Raw genomic sequence first — 16,503 nt, 5'->3', positions numbered from 1 at the left:
TAATGTATTCAGTGAACTGTTTCTTAATATATGTAATATATCCTATTCACTAAATCAGTAAGTATGTTGTATTTCATCTTAAGATTTTAGTCAAACTGTTATTTTATAGATGAATGAATATTTACATGCACACTATTTTTTTCTACAAGGTCTGCTAGTCCATCTAGAACTAGTCCTGGGCTCAATAACAAGGTATTTTATATATGGGAAAAAGCTATTTTTCTGATTATTAAATGGTAACAATATTCAATATATTGCTGTTCTGGAATTAATTTTAGAAGAAATATAGCTTACAGTTTTTATTGTTTGATTATATTGTGCTTTGTGCTGTGCTTGACTTTGTACATAACCGAAAGCCCCTGAAGTTGAGTCAGTTTATAATTCTTATTAATAAATAAATGATGCTCACATATTCATTTTTGAGAGGAATTCCCAATTTAGATTTACTCTGCCATAGAAATACAGATTTGGCTGGGAGAATACTGCAGATTGCAGTGGCGCTTCTAGCTAGCTTGCACTTGGAGACCTATTCTGACAGCCGTATCGGATTGCCATCCTTTTACCTTGATTAATCTATACTGTGGTTGAGTTTTGTCAAAATAGAATTATTGCCATTTAAAATGGCCTTCAGAAATTGCAGCTGGTTCAGAATGCAGCAGAAAATGTTTAGGTAAATGTTTAGAGGCAGGATCATTACAAGTCCTTCAAGGGCTGCACTGGTTTCTATATCAATTCCAAATATGGGTGATAAGGCCAGATCAAGGACTGCACCTCCTATGCCACCTTATTTGCCTCTTCAAATCTAGAGGAGATATTCTGTATAGGTTAGGGATAAGCATCCTTCTTGATAAGCTCTGTTTTGGGAGGTAATAGAGTAAAACTGAGAACTCAAGAAAACGTCCCAGAGGTTTATGCAATAACAAACTATCTCCATATTTTTATGAAGACATCAGTGTAGGATGGGGAAGAGCCAATCGTTGGGGAACCACTATATAGTTACACGGTGGAATCAATAGATAGTGACATGGTGGGAATTATGCTGCTTCTTGTATGGGCGATGTGTTTTTATTATTATTTTTACTGGTGATGCATTGAGTCACTTAGGCTTATTGCATATATAGTTTGTAAATAAGTAAATAAATAATACTGCATAAGGGTGTCCATCAAGCCATCAGAGTTCAACCAAGTTCCCCATTGACCAATTGCCTTTAGAAAATAACTTGTCTTTGATTTTAATTGTTATAAATTTAATCTGAACAGGGTATAAATTAGAAAGGATAAGATGCTTGTTATGTAAATACAAATGAGATTAATAAATCATTTTTTTTTAATTAATGATGTTTCTTACACCATTTTTGCTTTTAGTGTGAAAAAGTACTGGCAGACAGCCTTACTTGTTTGCAGTCAAACTATACTGGATCCTTTGACAGTGATCTCTTGGAAGAGATTTTTCCAATTTTAAATGTAATGTTTTCAGATAAGAACAGACAGGTATGCAGCCATGCTGCTCAGTTTTGGAATGCAACGTTTGGAAAAGCGGTAACCCTGGAGTACCCTGAAGAGTTAAAGTAAGACGTATTTTATTCTTGTGCTTATTATAACATTTTCTAGCCTTGAAACAGACATATCATCACATAACATATGCGAGTTTCTCCTGTGCCTGATGCATCCCTCTAGTCACATACAAAGGGGCAGTACAAGAACAAAGAAATTCATTATTATTTCTACCAGTTGCTTCATATAAAAAGTAAAAAGTAATACAAACCAAGAAAAACATATAAAGTGAAAAAAATGTTCAGAGAAATGGGGGAGAGAAAGAAGAGAGAGAGAGAGGGAAAAAGAATAAGAAAAGAAAAGTACAAACAAATTTCAATAATTTATCACTTTTTCTAATATTTCAAAGACTCATTCAGTGACCATGTAAAGTTACAATAATGCTGAACAGTTGGTACTCACAATAGTCCTTGAAGTTCTGACTATATCTCAGGACCCCCACAGTTATGTTATCACTTGGCAGCCAACTTGTATTTAAGACAGTTACTGCATCCCACCATCACATGATTGCTATTTGCAATCTTCCTTGCCAGCTTCTCAGAAGCAAAGTCAGCAGCAAGGGTCACAAATATGCTGACAATATGCTCTTGTCAGTCACTCCTGCTCCTTATATTTATTTATTCTGAGGAGCCCTGCCATGGAGTATGGATGTTGTACTCCAGGGTGTACTTGGCCATACATGCAGCAGCCACCTGGGCATAGTCTCACCACAGCAACCATCTGCATGTCGTTCACGGCACGTATTCTTGGCCATACATGTGCCATGCCACAGCAGTCGCCCGTGCACCTCCCCTTCACCACAAAGCTGCTTCAGCAGCCATCCCTTTACCTAAGCACACTCCACAACTCTCGTCTGCCTGTTGGTTCACTTGGAAACTGCCCAGGACCTGTGACTTCCTGGTGGCTTCTATGTTGACTGTTTTTTTGGGAGTCAGCAGGTACTCACAAGCTGTAGTTACATAAACCCTTCCCTTATAACCTGCAATCCTTGCTTAATGATGGCAACAAAGTCAGCTGGGACTGCCATTGTTAAACAATGAATATTATGCCATTATACTTTATAAGAGTTGTTTTTAAGTGTGAATTAATGTTTGTTTGTTTGTTTGGCTTAAGAAGTAGAATCAGCCTTAAGAGAGATGGTAATTTGAAAAAAGATCTGGAGCTCAGTTCATTCTGTCCTGGTAGTCTTTTGTTCAGAACTTCATGTAACCATAAACTTGACAAATGGAATTCTGTATGAAACTACAATGATAAATGCTAAATCTTTTTCTCTTCAATTTGTTTAATTAAGAGGTAGTAATTATTTGGGAAAAGCATATGTGAAAATAGGTTCTCTTTGGATTCTAAGCATTTTTAATTGGAATATCATGTTTGGAATTACTAAAGAAAAAAGTGTAGTTCTGCTTTTTAAAGTTCGGCTATAAGCATTTTGTCAAAAATACATTTTGAAATATTACCACAATTTTTAATTTTTCACTGGTATTTTATGCTTCCTTGCAGAACTGTTTTAGAGAAAGCAAAACAAAAATTCATACTCTTACTGCCTGCTTTTGAAAGCTGTGAGATAATGGAGGGATCTAGTACTACATATTCTGATTATGTAAGTTCTGATTATTTTCAATTCCATTTTGGAATTTTGTTAGGAGTTCTCTTTGATCTGAGTGAACAAAATTTATACATCTTTAGTTCAGCCACATTATTGATATGTTCACTTACTTTAATAAATTATGCTCAAATATGTTAAAACAGACAGAGAATTCCCAGTGGAGTGCAAACATCAGTGGGATAAAAGTAAATCCTAATGGAAAAAGGGACTCATTCCAGGCCCAAACCGGTGAGCCAAAGGAAGAAAGTATTGATTTTCACATTACACCTAAAAAGGTAAGACACAGAAGTTTACTAATGAAATTATAGTTTTGGTAGTTGTATCTCTAGTAGTTACAGGAAGTATCAATGAGACACATTGGCATATCATGATAGTCTAGATATGGGGCCCTTTGTTTAAAATTGAGGTTAAATTTACAAACTTGTTCTCCTTCCCAGGCATGAGCAGAAGGTCCCATACTCATTGTGGGCACCATTTCTTTTTTGTGTTATGCCTGAGATACAGACTCCATGTTATTTATGAGCTATTTTTCTCTTTTAATGCTTTTTCCTCATACAAGGTGAAACTAGAATTCTCAGGATCAAAACCAAATATAAAGCACATTCCTTTGGAAGAAGAAAATACTGTGGACTTTGTGTACATTCCTGTAGAAACAAAAGAGCGAGTCTTAACAGAGCACCAAAAAGAAGTTCTGAGAACTAAAAGGTTTGTAACAGTATATTCATCACATTAAGTTAGTTTTTGCTTGCATCTTCTCTGTGTTCTATTTTGCCAGCCAGCTTCTGACTTTAAAGTTTACTCCTTTTGTGGTCAGGAAATGCTAGAATAAGGTTTTGCAATGAACAAGCTTTCATGGCCTCGAAGGAACTAAGAATATAGGTTCCCATACCTTTCTCTGCATATCCACTCCATAACTAACAAGGACTTTACTAAACCAGGCTTGTGTGTAGAGAAGAGTTCACCAAAGAACACTCTTCTCCACATGGTGTCCTCTAGATATTTTAAATCTAGATATTTTCTAAAATTTTCAGTTAGAAGTGTTTTGAAAATGATGGTCTAAAGGAAGAGTTCAATTTCCTCAAACAGCCTCTACAGAAATAAAAATTTGGTTTATGTTATGTTCTTTCTGTACATTTTTTTCAGGGATGATATTCCTGTCATGTATAATAATCTGGATACGTCTCAAGATGCTGTTCTGTTTTCCCAGGACACTCAGGACCAGGAAGATTTTTCGTAAGTAATAAGCACCAGAAGAAATTTTTAAAAGAGTTTATGTTTTCAGTGTATCTTAACCAATGATCTTTGTTGTAGGGAGAAACCAACCATAGTTGATATAAAGGAAGAACATGGGAAGAAAGAGGACAAATCAATACCCAAGGTATATTTCTACTTTGAATGTTATTTGTGTTTGGGGTAACATACTATATTTTTAGAGCTTTATATGAAAGGATTTTACCTGAAATAATTCAGTTATTTATTTTTTTAAAAAACTTTTGCAGTAGTGCAAGCTTTCTGAAATACTGTTGAAGAAACACTATACCATTATATTTGAGTGAGATAATTCATAGTAAAACAGGGGTGTCAGACTGGATTTCTTTGAGGGCCGGATCAGCATTGTAGTTCTCCTCAATGGGCCAGCCGTGGGGGGGATGGGATGGACGCCTCCAGCTCCCTGCCGGCCAAAACGGGGCATGAGGGGCCACATGCCACCTCCCGCTCCCCATTTTTGACCTGGAAAGCCTCCTGCAGCACTTTCCTGTGCTCCGCTTTGGCTGCCAGAGGCACATTGGGCTATTTCCCCATGGGCCAGATTTAAGCATCCTATGGGTCCAGTCCACGGACTTTGAGTTTGTAGTAAGATATATGTAGAATTATCTAGGCCTCCTTATATTGTGTTTGGTAATCCTGTGGTTTTAGGTGTTCAATTGGAGAAAAAATCATTTCATTCTTGATAGAGCTGTTTATTTTTAAATGCAACAAGCCACTAATTTAATACCATTGTGTTCTAATCATTTTATTAAAGCAATACCAAACACTTTTAGAGGCAATTTTTTAGAAAAAAAAATTACTAAAACAAATGTCTTCTCAAGTAGTTACAGTGTTATAATCTTATTAAATAGATACAGGGTTTGTGAGACTAGAAATCCCACAGAATACTTAATGCAATCATTTTATAAGGAGGGTGGTATATTAATGATGCAAGCAGTAAACTTAATATTTAATGTTGCAAATTGTTTAATTGCAGAAAAAAGAGGCAAAAAGTCATCATCTTGTCATTCCACATGGAGTAACTGGAAATTACAAATCAAGTATATCTCTGAAGAACACTACTTCTACTGTTACTGTGCAACCTAATAACTTTCAAAAAGAGAAGTTGGATCTGAAAAACGAGGAATTGAATGTGTGTGTGCCTATACAATCTCCAATATTAGATTCCACTTTGAATGAAAATCCCCCTAATTGCAGCAGCAACTCCTCAGCTTCTAGTGATATAATTTCAGCAACACCACAGGTTGTGGTGAACAGAAAACAAACCTTGGTAACTTTGGAGAAATTTGATGACTTGGAGACCAGACCTTTCAGTCCTTCAGTTTTCAATAATATTACTGTAACATTAACAAATCCATTTGTTCAGAAGGAAAGCACAGTTGTTTCAGATGTCTCTTCAAAAGAAAAGTCAAACCTGGGGAAGAAAGATGGTTTAAAACTCAAAGCCAGAAAAACTGTCACTGGCACAAAGAGGACACACTTACAATTCTTAAATGCTCTAGAGATGTGTGTCAAAGCAAAAAGAATTAAAGAAGAAACTACTCCTGATCCAAAATTGCAGCCTAACGACACAGTTGAGATGAAGAATTCGAGTCTTAGACAAAATGAAACTTTGGATGACAAAACCTCAGGACAAATGCAACCAAATCAAGAGGAAAAAAATCAGGTTTCTGATACGCATTGTGAGGATAAGCATGAATTACCTGTGGACATACAGATAGCAGAACATTTGCTAGATAATCAGTCTCAGATCCCCAGTGTTGGTGTGGCTGACAGCACAACAGTGGAGAATAAAGTCCTCCTGGACGTAGTTAAAAATGAAAATGCAGGGCCAAATTTAGAGCACAAAGAAAATACATCTCAAGAGATAAATGTTCGTGAAGAAGTAGTGTCTGATGTTAACCAAAATCCGGACATTTCACTTAATCAGAAAACATTAAGACGTTCTTTAAGACGAAAAGCAGAAACTGATGGAGCTGCAGACAGCCAAGATAAAGAGAACAAGCAACAAAAGAAGGACAAGCAAAAAGATGATGAAAAGATTCCGCCAAAGAAGATGGCACAAAATAGGGAGACTTCTGGGCAAAAAGAAAAGGCTGAAAAACTTGAAAAGGCAACAGATGCACCAATATGTGTGCCTATAAACAATGCTACAGAAAACATAAACTCTAAAGAGAACAACCAGGAAGAGTTGGACATGAGTCTTGGGAAATCTGAACGCAGTCCTGCTGCATCTGACCTTGAAGAATCAGGCCCAGATGCGTCTGTGGAGAAACAAAAAGTATTTCCACGGTATCATACAAGAAGAGCAGCTTCACAAGGATTACTTACCAATATGGAAAACTCTGAATCTGATATCGGTGAAACAAGAGAGGAAGGAGCAAAGAAGAAAAGGTCTGGGAAATTGAAAAAAAATGATTCCCCTGGGAACCAAGCAAAGGAAGAGCCAGACAACCAAGAGTTTTCTTCACAAACTGCAGTAGAAATCCAAACCAGGTCAGTAGGAAAAAAGAAAATACCTTCTGGCGGAGAGACAGAAGTGCCTTCGATGTCTAATAATACAAAGGAAATCAGTACAAAGGAAGAAAAAAGTACTCCCTCATTAAGTCCCTGTGTGGACCTTAAAGAAAATGCAGGGCCGACACGTCCTAGAGCCTCTTCAGATACAGGGAGAAAGCTTGCTAACAGGAAGGAATCTAAAATAGAGCCTATTTTAGAAAACAGGCAGGAAACTAGTACTCTTGACACAGGTTCTGTGGTACCTAACAATTCAAGTGGTGTTTCAGAAGATGATGCTTCTGCTACCGCTGTCAGTGCCTTTCCTTCACCCAGGAGATTTCTAGATGTGTCTGATTGCCAGCACAAAAGAAGCAAGCGGACAAGGAAATCCAGGAGTTGCGAATGCTGTGATGAAAAGCTGTCTCCCCAAGTGGAAAAGTTGTCCTCTGAACCAAAAAAGGCAAGCACTCCAGAACCAAAGTTAAAAGAACCAAAGAAGAGCCTTAGTAAAGTAACCGTGGCCCTGACCTTGATTCCTGTTGCTGAAGAGATTCAGTTTACAGAGAGGCTAAACGTAGAACCTTGTGCAACAAGCACCCCGCTGCCTTTCGTTAAGGATGCCACTGATTGGAAAGAGGCCAGCAATGTTGCTGAATCTTTCAGTGGCGTCCCAAGAAACAAGGTGCCAAACGTTGAACTGGAGAAATTAGCATGTGTCCAAAATGAAAGGGACAAGCCAGTTGCAAGAATTCCGGATGTTCCTTTCTCTGAAACAATTTCAGAATCCAGATCAATGGGTTCTCATTCAGAAGAACTCAGTGCTGAGGATCAGCTTTTAGAACCAAGTCTAGTGGATTCTGATTCAGAAGAAGAAGTCAGTGCTGACGATCAGCTTTTAGAACCAAGTCCAGTGGATTCTGATTCAGAAGAAGTCAGTGCTGAGGATCAGGGTTTAGAACCAGGTCCAGTAGATTCTCATTCAGAAGAAGTCAATGCTGAGGATCAGGTTTTAGAACCAGGTCCAGTGGATTCTCATTCAGAAGAAGTCAGTGCTGAGGATCAGGTTTTAGAACCAGGTCCAGTGGACTCTCATTCAGAAGAAGTCAGTGCTGAGGATCAGGTTTTAGAACCAGGTCCAGTGGACTCTCATTCAGAAGAAGTCAGTGCTGAGGATCAGGTTTTAGAACCAGGTCCAGTGGACTCTCATTCAGAAGAAGTCAGTGCTGAGGATCAGGTTTTAGAACCAGGTCCAGTGGACTCTCATTCAGAAGAGGTCAGTGCTGAGGATCAGGTTTTAGAACTAGGTCCAGTGAATTCTCATTCAGAAGAAGTCAATGCTGAGGATCAGGGTTTAGAACCAGACACAGAAGCAGAGACTGGAATGGAAGTCGTTAGTAACCAAAGTGATCAGTTGGAAAGTGAAACAGATACAGAGATCAAAATTATCCAAGTTGTGGGAGCACAGCCTGAGAAAAGAGTCTTTCAGAATACTGTAGAAGAGACTACGGTAACATCTGCCACTGAAATAGCAGAGCTTCAGGAAAATGAGACGAGTGAGGAAGAAGGCGCAGAAGATAATGCAGCAAACTCACCAAGTGAACCTCCATCCATAGTCTTGTGGCAGGAGAAAAGTAGTACCTTGGATTCTCCACCAAAATGTAAAGAACTTGATTTTCTTTCTTTAGCCAAGGTCAGTGGAAGTCCCACTGGGGCACAGGCTCGCTGTCTATGGTCCCCCTCAGCTTCTCCTTCTACAAGTATTTTAAAGAGAGCCATCAAAAGAGAACCAGAGGAAGATTCATCATCGCCTGCAAACAAGGTATTTTTAAGCAAATTGTACCACTCTACCTGTGATTATTTGCATATTACACAAGCTCCTTTTGAAACCCTAAATATATTTTTAGTTTCTTTGCCATAGTTGAAATCCATGATTCGCCAGCCTCTTAAGCTATGTGGCATGCCTAAAGCAATAAAAGTTGAAGACTGTTGGGTGAAGGGAGATCTTTTGATCAACACTGGAATTTTCTTTTCATAACTTTTTTTAAAAATTTATTTACATTTATATCCCACCCTTCTCTGAAGACTCAGGGCGGCTTACAGTGCGTAAGGCAATAGTCTCATTCTATTTGTATATTTACAAAGTCAACTTATTGCCCCCCCAACAATCTGGGTCCTCATTTTACCTGCCTTATAAAGGATGGAAGGCTGAGTCAACCTTGGACCTGGTGGGACTAGAACCTGCAGTAATTGCAGGCAGCTGTGTTTTAATAACAGGCTTCTTACAGCCTGAGCCACACCGCGGCCCTGGTTTATAGGATGCATTATATTAATGTAATTGTATAGCCACTTGAACATTTATATCCTACTTAATATTCAGCAAATCATTTCTTAATGCCTGATGGCTGGGCATTTGAAATAATTCATACAAAGCCTAAATGAAGTGCTAATGGCACTCATGATAATGCATTGGTACAGCCTCAAATAATTTAGTTCTTTAACTGGTTTGGTTGTGTAAAAATATGCCTTCATTTGACTCCATGGTTAGTGAATATTGTGCACAAGGTTTACATACTTAAATAGTATTTTCTTTCTACTGGCATCTGCAGTTTTGTCAGGACTTTATTTATAGATTCTAATGAATAAAAATAACGTGTAAAGTTTGAGTTAATTTTTTGAAATTCCAGTATCCTTACGTTTGTCAAAGATGTGCTGAATTTATAACAGTCCTTGTTTGCCAGGGGTAGTCACCACATAATGACTATAACTGGGATTAGCAACGCAGTCATTAAGTGAGAAAACATATGTGGTTTAGTGCCTCACTTCCACAGTTGTTAAGTGAATCACCTTTGGTCATAAAGCGAGACTCCCATGACAGGCTTGCAGTTTACTGCTAGTTTCTCTATTGACTTTGCTTGTCGGACGTGTATAAATGATAGACCACAAGAAGCTTTTTTAAAATGTGAGGTCTGATTGTAAACTTGCTATTTCAGCCCCATCATAACTGAATGGTACTAAACAGGGCAGTTAAGGACTATCTGTATTCCATTTAGTGAAGCTTAAATGCATATGTCCTTGTTAAGGCTACTTACAAAGTGCTGTAAGTGAAAGAACCTCAATAAGTTAATAAAAGGATAGTATTCAGTATAGTTCTGTCCAAGTGTAAATCCATGGTCTCAAACGTTTAACCTGAATTCCAGTGAAATGTGAAAGAGGAAGAAGTTCATTATTCCTCTCTTATTTATGTGCTTCCTATCACTTAGGTTGCCCGGTACTGTTAGCAGTACAATTGCCTATTATGTTGCCAATAAATTCTGCTTCTCAAGGAAATACGTTTAGTATTGCAGTTTAAAAATAACACTGTAATATTCAGGGTTACATTAATTCATTTGCCTTTGTAGGTACGTGATTTTCCTGAAAGAGCACGTCCATTTTGTGGGAACTTGGATAAATCTGCTTTTACCAAAGATGCACACTAGCACATTTAAGATTTGTGTGATTGATTTCTATGTTTCTTTATAGATAATACGAATCTAATTGTTTGATTTTTATGAAAGCATTGCTCTATAAACAGAACATCTATAGATTTCCTTTGGAGGTTTTGAAGCATCTGTATTTTAAGCAACACGTAGGCAATAGGAACTTCCAAGCCATGAAATTGTAGCTTTTGCATTTGTATGATATTTCAAATTAATTTAAATAGTAATTTGTCCAATATGTGTGAACAGAACCGAAGAGTCTCCTTTGCCAATCCAATCTACCAAGAAGAATTGGCTGATGACATTGACCGGCGAAGTCCTGTACTTAGAATTTATCCTTGCAATAGTTCTCAATCTTCGCGAAGTGCTAAATCTTCACCTAGTCACCAAATCAAGGTAATTTACCCAGTTTATTCTTAGTTTTTCTTTTTAGTTGTTGTTTTTCCTAAGAAAATAACATCAGCAATTCTGCACTAGCAAAAGTCTCTCACCCCCCACCCCCCACCCCTCTATACACCAGGATTTTTCTGCTGCAGATCCAATTTGACCAGTTACTTTATGCAAGTCTTTGGGACCTCTAAAACACTGTGCAAACATAACACAAGAAAATATGTAGTTGCGAAGCAAACATACTACCTATGTATATATAGAAATACCATTTTTTTCCGTGTAGGGTATGTTGTCTCTAAAATTAAATTTCATGTTACACCCAGTTGGTATGAAAAAACATAACATGAGTTGATTTTCCTATCACTATTACATGAATGTCTCCATACATCAGTTGGAATGAAGGTTCTTTCCTGTTGATGTGATTTAGGCATCCATCCTTTGCTTTTTTTAATTAGACCTTATGGTCGCTCTGTTATATTGTTATCCTTGACTGGTTTTCATGTGCAGCTACTCTTTCTACACTTTGGTCATGAAAGGAACCAGATGCCTGGTAGGAGAAACCTATGAAGCTATAGCAATCAAAGCGTAGTCATATATTCCTTGTCTGTTCCAGTTAATTCTGTGGATGTCTTAAGTCATTTCAGCAATAAGGAATCTTCATTGTGAGTGTTTTTTTTTCCAGCCGAGCTAGTTTGTTGAAGAACTATTAACTGCTTCTGGAAGTATGCTTCTGTTGAATTGGCCTTTTTCGTAAAGAAAGGACCTCATTTTAATTGTTTTGCTTTTTTAAAAAAAAGAATCACAGGGTTATAGATGATTCCTATGAACTTGAGCAACATTTTTTCCTCTTTTCCTATCCAGCTTATAACCACTCCAACCAAAGGATCTCTGTCCCCTGGAACCCGTAGCCATAAATATAAGAGCTCAAAGAAGTGTTTAGTAAGATTTGTATCCCTTTTATGTACATCATCTCAATTTCTCCCATGCTCAGGTCTTAAACTTATCCAAATTCATGATTTTCTATATTACTTAAGATCACAGAAATGGGCAAGGAGCCAACACCAATACCTACAGAAAGCGTCTATCCTGCCCTAACGGGCTGTAAAGCATCTGTCGACATAATTCTGCCTCAGATTACTTCAAATACTTGGTAAGTAGGAAGACATTGAATCAGGTTGTCCTGAAAAAGTTTACGTGTTTACATGTTTAGGCAGTGCTCCTAACAGGTAAAATAATATATTCATTTTAAGTTAATCACTAGCTGTATAAAAGGAGCAAGCACCAGATGACAGGAATCTATGTTTGAAGGGTACATTGCATTGCTGATCGATTCTGGGGTAATTGTTAAATTATATATATGAAAATATAAAATTGTACTTTTTTCAGTATATTGAATCTCAGTGTATTGAAGTTAAAAAACACTTTTTAAAGTGTTATATTTATATAAATATAAAGTGTTATATTTAAAGGTTATATTTTCCGTGGTATGTTAGATTAAAACTCCTCCTTTCGTGTACCTTTAGGATGAGAGGGTTAGGACATCTGATTCGAGCAAAGAATATCAGGACGGTGGGTGACTTGAGTTCTCTCACTGCAGCCGAGATCAAAACCCTTCCTATTCGTTCTCCTAGAGTTTTAAATGTTAGAAAGGTTCTTAAAGGCTATCATGAGCAACAGGTAAGTAAGCTAATTTGCACTTTTAGATTAAAATAAGCAAAAGTGGAACTATTGCCTTAATAAAAGTCGGTTCTCCATGGAGAAGAGCAGTGGGAAAAATAAATTATTTAAATAATCTGGAACTTGCAGTTTTGTGGAAAAGTTTGTGGGAAAGAATTAAGGAAGACATCTTTGTTTCTGGTTTTTCTAACATCCCTCCTGAATATACTGAATATATTCTTTCAGTATAGTGAAAGACTTAAATTTGGAATAAGTTCCATATCCCTCAGCAGTTCATTATTATACAGCAAAAAAAGACTTTCACCTACCTGATTGTGGCACAAGAGCAAGTAATTTTAAACTCTGTTCTTTATACACTAATCCTGTTTAATTTCCCTTTCCCCCTTCCCACATTCACCTTCAAGACTGTGTTTGTGAGCCATTTTATTTTAATCATATTCCTTAACCTGAGATATTTTGGATAGGCTTAATCACTTTTAAAGAGTTCTAGAGGGCTGTTATCGATATTCAGATAATGATCCAGGCAGTATCCATACATACATGGGAACCAGGGTGAAGGCAAACTGATAATATTTCTGAATTCAACTTTTCTAGTGGTATCTGAATGCACACAATGTACGCCTTTTGCCTTTTGATCCAGTTAATAGCAGTAGCATTTAGGCTTATACACTGCCTCCATAGTGCTTTACAGTATTATCTGGACAGTTTACAATGTAGAAACATTAGTTGCATATTGACCCTAACAATCCGGGTCCTCATTTTACTGACCTTGGAAGGATAGAAGGCTAAATCAACCTGAAGTCCCATCAGGATTGAATTTGCCTGCAGTACTGCCCTTTAACCACTGCATACCTGTCCACTTGGGGAACTGCCACTTTGATTTCAGGAACTAAGGATATTTGTGGAGGCCGTGCTTAGGAAAATGTATGGTATGACCAAAATCAGGTTCCAAGCACTGCTCTTAAGCAATGGACAGTTCTGAGCAGAACCTCCAGGTGCAGGAAATGCTTGTATAATTTTACAGTGGCCCACTCAAAGAACCACACTTACAGTTTGATCTTTTTCATTGGTAGATTAAACTATTTTCTTCTCCGCCCCGCCCCCCTGCCCCCCCTTAACATGTGCAGGTAAAATCTCGTGGAATGGGAGAAAATGATACAGAGAACTCAAACAATCCCATGGATGATACATTTTTCTCTGCAAATGAAAATGCAGGTAAGTATCACTTAAACCTATGCAACCTATGCTGTGTTTAATATAAAGCATAAGAAAGCGTGCTTGTAAACAATTCCAATCCCAGCTATGAAACTGAGTGCCCATGTACCTTATGGCAGTATCCTTGTTATTGTTCTCTTCTGTTTCTTCAGGATAATTAATCTGGTTATATGATTCTTATATATGCTTAAGTATGTATTCCTTCATTTATTGTTGGTGTTTCTGTACTGCTATATTCTGACACAGTTTTGAGTGGCATACAGCAGAATTAAGTCAAAAACCATCAGAAAAGTAGCATATGCACACTCAAGGTATGCCAAATTGGTTGCCATTTTCTTCTAAACACTTAATCACATGACACGTGACTTTTGACTATTCCCAAGTACAGTAACATTTTATCTGAAAATACTATTAATAAAATTTTGTCATTGGACTGTGGGGCCTGATTGCTGAATGTGTGTGTGTGTGTACACATTGCAAGAGCACTAACCAGCTTTTGTGAGGTAGACCATAAAAAGAAAGGCTAATCACTCCCAAATGCTAGTATTTCAGGTTAAGTTTTCATTTCTTTATCCTCCTGGCTAAATCTCTGCAGTTAGTGAGTGGATTGTCTATAGTTACATAGTTACTTACAAGAGCAAGAGTTACAGGCTATTTATGTCTGAATGGAGTTCAATTTGGTCTCACCTAGAATGTCTTTATAAACCACTTTTCTTTCATTTTAGATGTATGTGAACCCGAGGTCTCCAGTACGGGTGAGTCATCAGCAATAGACCTTTGGGCTCAGGTTAATTTACTTGCTGACCAAATTTCTTCTGAAAGACTTCGGAACTATTCAGGGAATGAACTTTTTGAAATGCAAGAGAAGCTTCATAGCATGACAGACTGCATCATGAAGACTCTGAAGTCCCGTTGGACTCTTTCGAAATCTTGCGAAACCACTGTTTAAAAACAAAAAAACAAAAAACACCAGCTACTCTGATTAACTTCTTTGGAGAATACATTTGATTGCAGGGCAGTTTTGTTTTTAAAATTCAATATTTAAATTTGAGATTAATATTTAGTTTCATTATATATTTTAAGTAAAAGGGATTCCTGTAACTTGAAGCAAATACAGCATTGGAGTATAAATCTTAAACTTCTAAATTCTGTGGACTTGCATTTTAAGGTTTTCTTCTTTTTTTTTCATTGCTGCTATGCACAACTTCCAAAATGTGGTAAGATGTGCAGTAATGACTGTGAAACATGCCACAATTCGGAGCAGTATATTTTTAAAATGTTAAAATGTTAAAATGTTTAAAATGTTAAGTATTTTAAATCAAAGGGCTTTGATGCATTGTTAATATTTAAAGCTCTGTTTTTCTTGTTCTAACTAAAGTTTGAAGTGTTAATTAATTTACCAAAAGTGATACAAATCTTCCAACTGATAGTTGTTTGGAAGGTACTAGTTTTATAGCTTCATTACCATATTAAGAAGTATGGTGCTTCATTAGTATACTAAAAATATCTCAAACTTTTTCATAGGACAGTCTATTTTTTTATGAATGTAGAAGAAAAGTGTGTCAGTACATAATCCCAATAAGTAATTCTCAGGATCTGACCACATGCTCTTTGAATTTTTATATATCACGAAGGTTTTATTTTCCCCATTCAATGAGTCCAATATAAACTGGACATAAGAATAATTTTGTATATTATGTATAGATGTACTAAATGCAAATGCTCTAAATTATATCTGTATGAAAGTCAGAGTCTAACATGCTTGAATGGGAGAAACTTTGTATAGAGCATATTTGTGCTTTTTAAAATTGACCTAACAATGGGATCAATTTATGTTTTAGGAAATAAATATATATAAATAAAGTATATAAATGGTTGAATAAAATGGTTGTAATTATTTTGGGGAAGAACTGTGTTGTGTTAAGATTAAAATTAGTTTTAGTCAAGAGAATGTATTTTAAAACAGCATTTACACTGTGTATTAATAACTGACATGGCAAAAGTGCTGATTAGTCTATTGCAGGGAAAAGGGATAAGGGTGAATCAATAAGTCTGGACAATCTGGGCCTTTGTAAAGGTTAATAAGAAAGGGATTTTAAATCCAAATTAATCTGGCAATTGCACCTTCTATGATTATATGGTAATTTGATTCCAATTTTGGTTTTTCAGCATAAATCGGTAATGAATAATAGGGTACGAGGAAACCTCAAGAGATTCAAAGACTATCATTAAACTAGAAATATGCTTTCAATATTGGGGAGAACAGGCTATATAGGAATTTATAAACCAGTTCTGCAAACAATGTCATCCTTCATCTATTCCCAAAACTGTTGGAAATGACTCAGAATAATCATCTAATCCTCTTGATTTTTGATGAGGATCCTTGAGTTTTTAACCTTTAGTTGTATTGCTTCCCACTTGTTTGACATTACAGGATAAGTTGGATAGGATATCAAAGATTGTGTCAATTCAGCACTCTTGTTTATTTAAGTTTTAATTTTTTCCATTATTGTATAATCTCACCTTGTTTTCTGTCATTTGTAACATCTCTACCTATGCTCATCATTCATAAATATTTATGGCAACTGTGATATGATTATAAATTAGGCTCAACAAGCCCCTTAAAAATATAAGGGAAAATTTAGTATCCATGTAATTTTCTGACCTGAAATAATTGTTGCTTTTTGCTTGCCCCTTTTAATCCCTCTATTCAGTTATTTTGTTACCGCAAGCATATTTTTCTCCTTAAGGAAGATAAAGCTAAGACAAATTGATATGTGAGGATTGTGCCCATTAATCATGGTGAGGAGAAACTGC

The 16,503-nt window shown here is 36.6% G+C and overlaps 1 protein-coding gene across 2 annotated transcripts in view; it reads left to right on the top strand.

Annotated features, from left to right (window-relative positions):
- The window catches only part of RIF1 (replication timing regulatory factor 1), a 40,648-nt gene extending 25,083 nt beyond the window's left edge, over nucleotides 1-15,565 (top strand). Inside the window, exons 22-35 of one of the 2 annotated variants that reach the window (XM_058193048.1) lie at nucleotides 150-192; nucleotides 1,366-1,568; nucleotides 3,055-3,154; nucleotides 3,304-3,435; nucleotides 3,720-3,865; nucleotides 4,304-4,393; nucleotides 4,472-4,538; nucleotides 5,406-8,747; nucleotides 10,654-10,800; nucleotides 11,656-11,733; nucleotides 11,829-11,944; nucleotides 12,318-12,471; nucleotides 13,599-13,686; nucleotides 14,412-15,565. In XM_058193048.1, coding sequence (XP_058049031.1) covers nucleotides 150-192; nucleotides 1,366-1,568; nucleotides 3,055-3,154; nucleotides 3,304-3,435; nucleotides 3,720-3,865; nucleotides 4,304-4,393; nucleotides 4,472-4,538; nucleotides 5,406-8,747; nucleotides 10,654-10,800; nucleotides 11,656-11,733; nucleotides 11,829-11,944; nucleotides 12,318-12,471; nucleotides 13,599-13,686; nucleotides 14,412-14,635 — 4,930 coding nt within the window. In that variant the 3' untranslated portion in view covers nucleotides 14,636-15,565. The remainder of the gene's footprint in view (nucleotides 1-149; nucleotides 193-1,365; nucleotides 1,569-3,054; nucleotides 3,155-3,303; nucleotides 3,436-3,719; nucleotides 3,866-4,303; nucleotides 4,394-4,471; nucleotides 4,539-5,405; nucleotides 8,748-10,653; nucleotides 10,801-11,655; nucleotides 11,734-11,828; nucleotides 11,945-12,317; nucleotides 12,472-13,598; nucleotides 13,687-14,411) is intronic. The other variant, XM_058193055.1, reaches the window with a different exon arrangement.
- Nucleotides 15,566-16,503: the final 938 nt, after the last annotated feature.

The sequence above is a fragment of the Ahaetulla prasina genome, chromosome 1 (assembly GCF_028640845.1).
Source record: "Ahaetulla prasina isolate Xishuangbanna chromosome 1, ASM2864084v1, whole genome shotgun sequence".
In the NCBI taxonomy this organism is placed as follows: domain Eukaryota; kingdom Metazoa; phylum Chordata; class Lepidosauria; order Squamata; family Colubridae; genus Ahaetulla; species Ahaetulla prasina.
The sequence above is the reverse complement of the archived record's forward strand: the minus strand, read 5'-3'. Positions and strand labels throughout refer to the sequence as shown.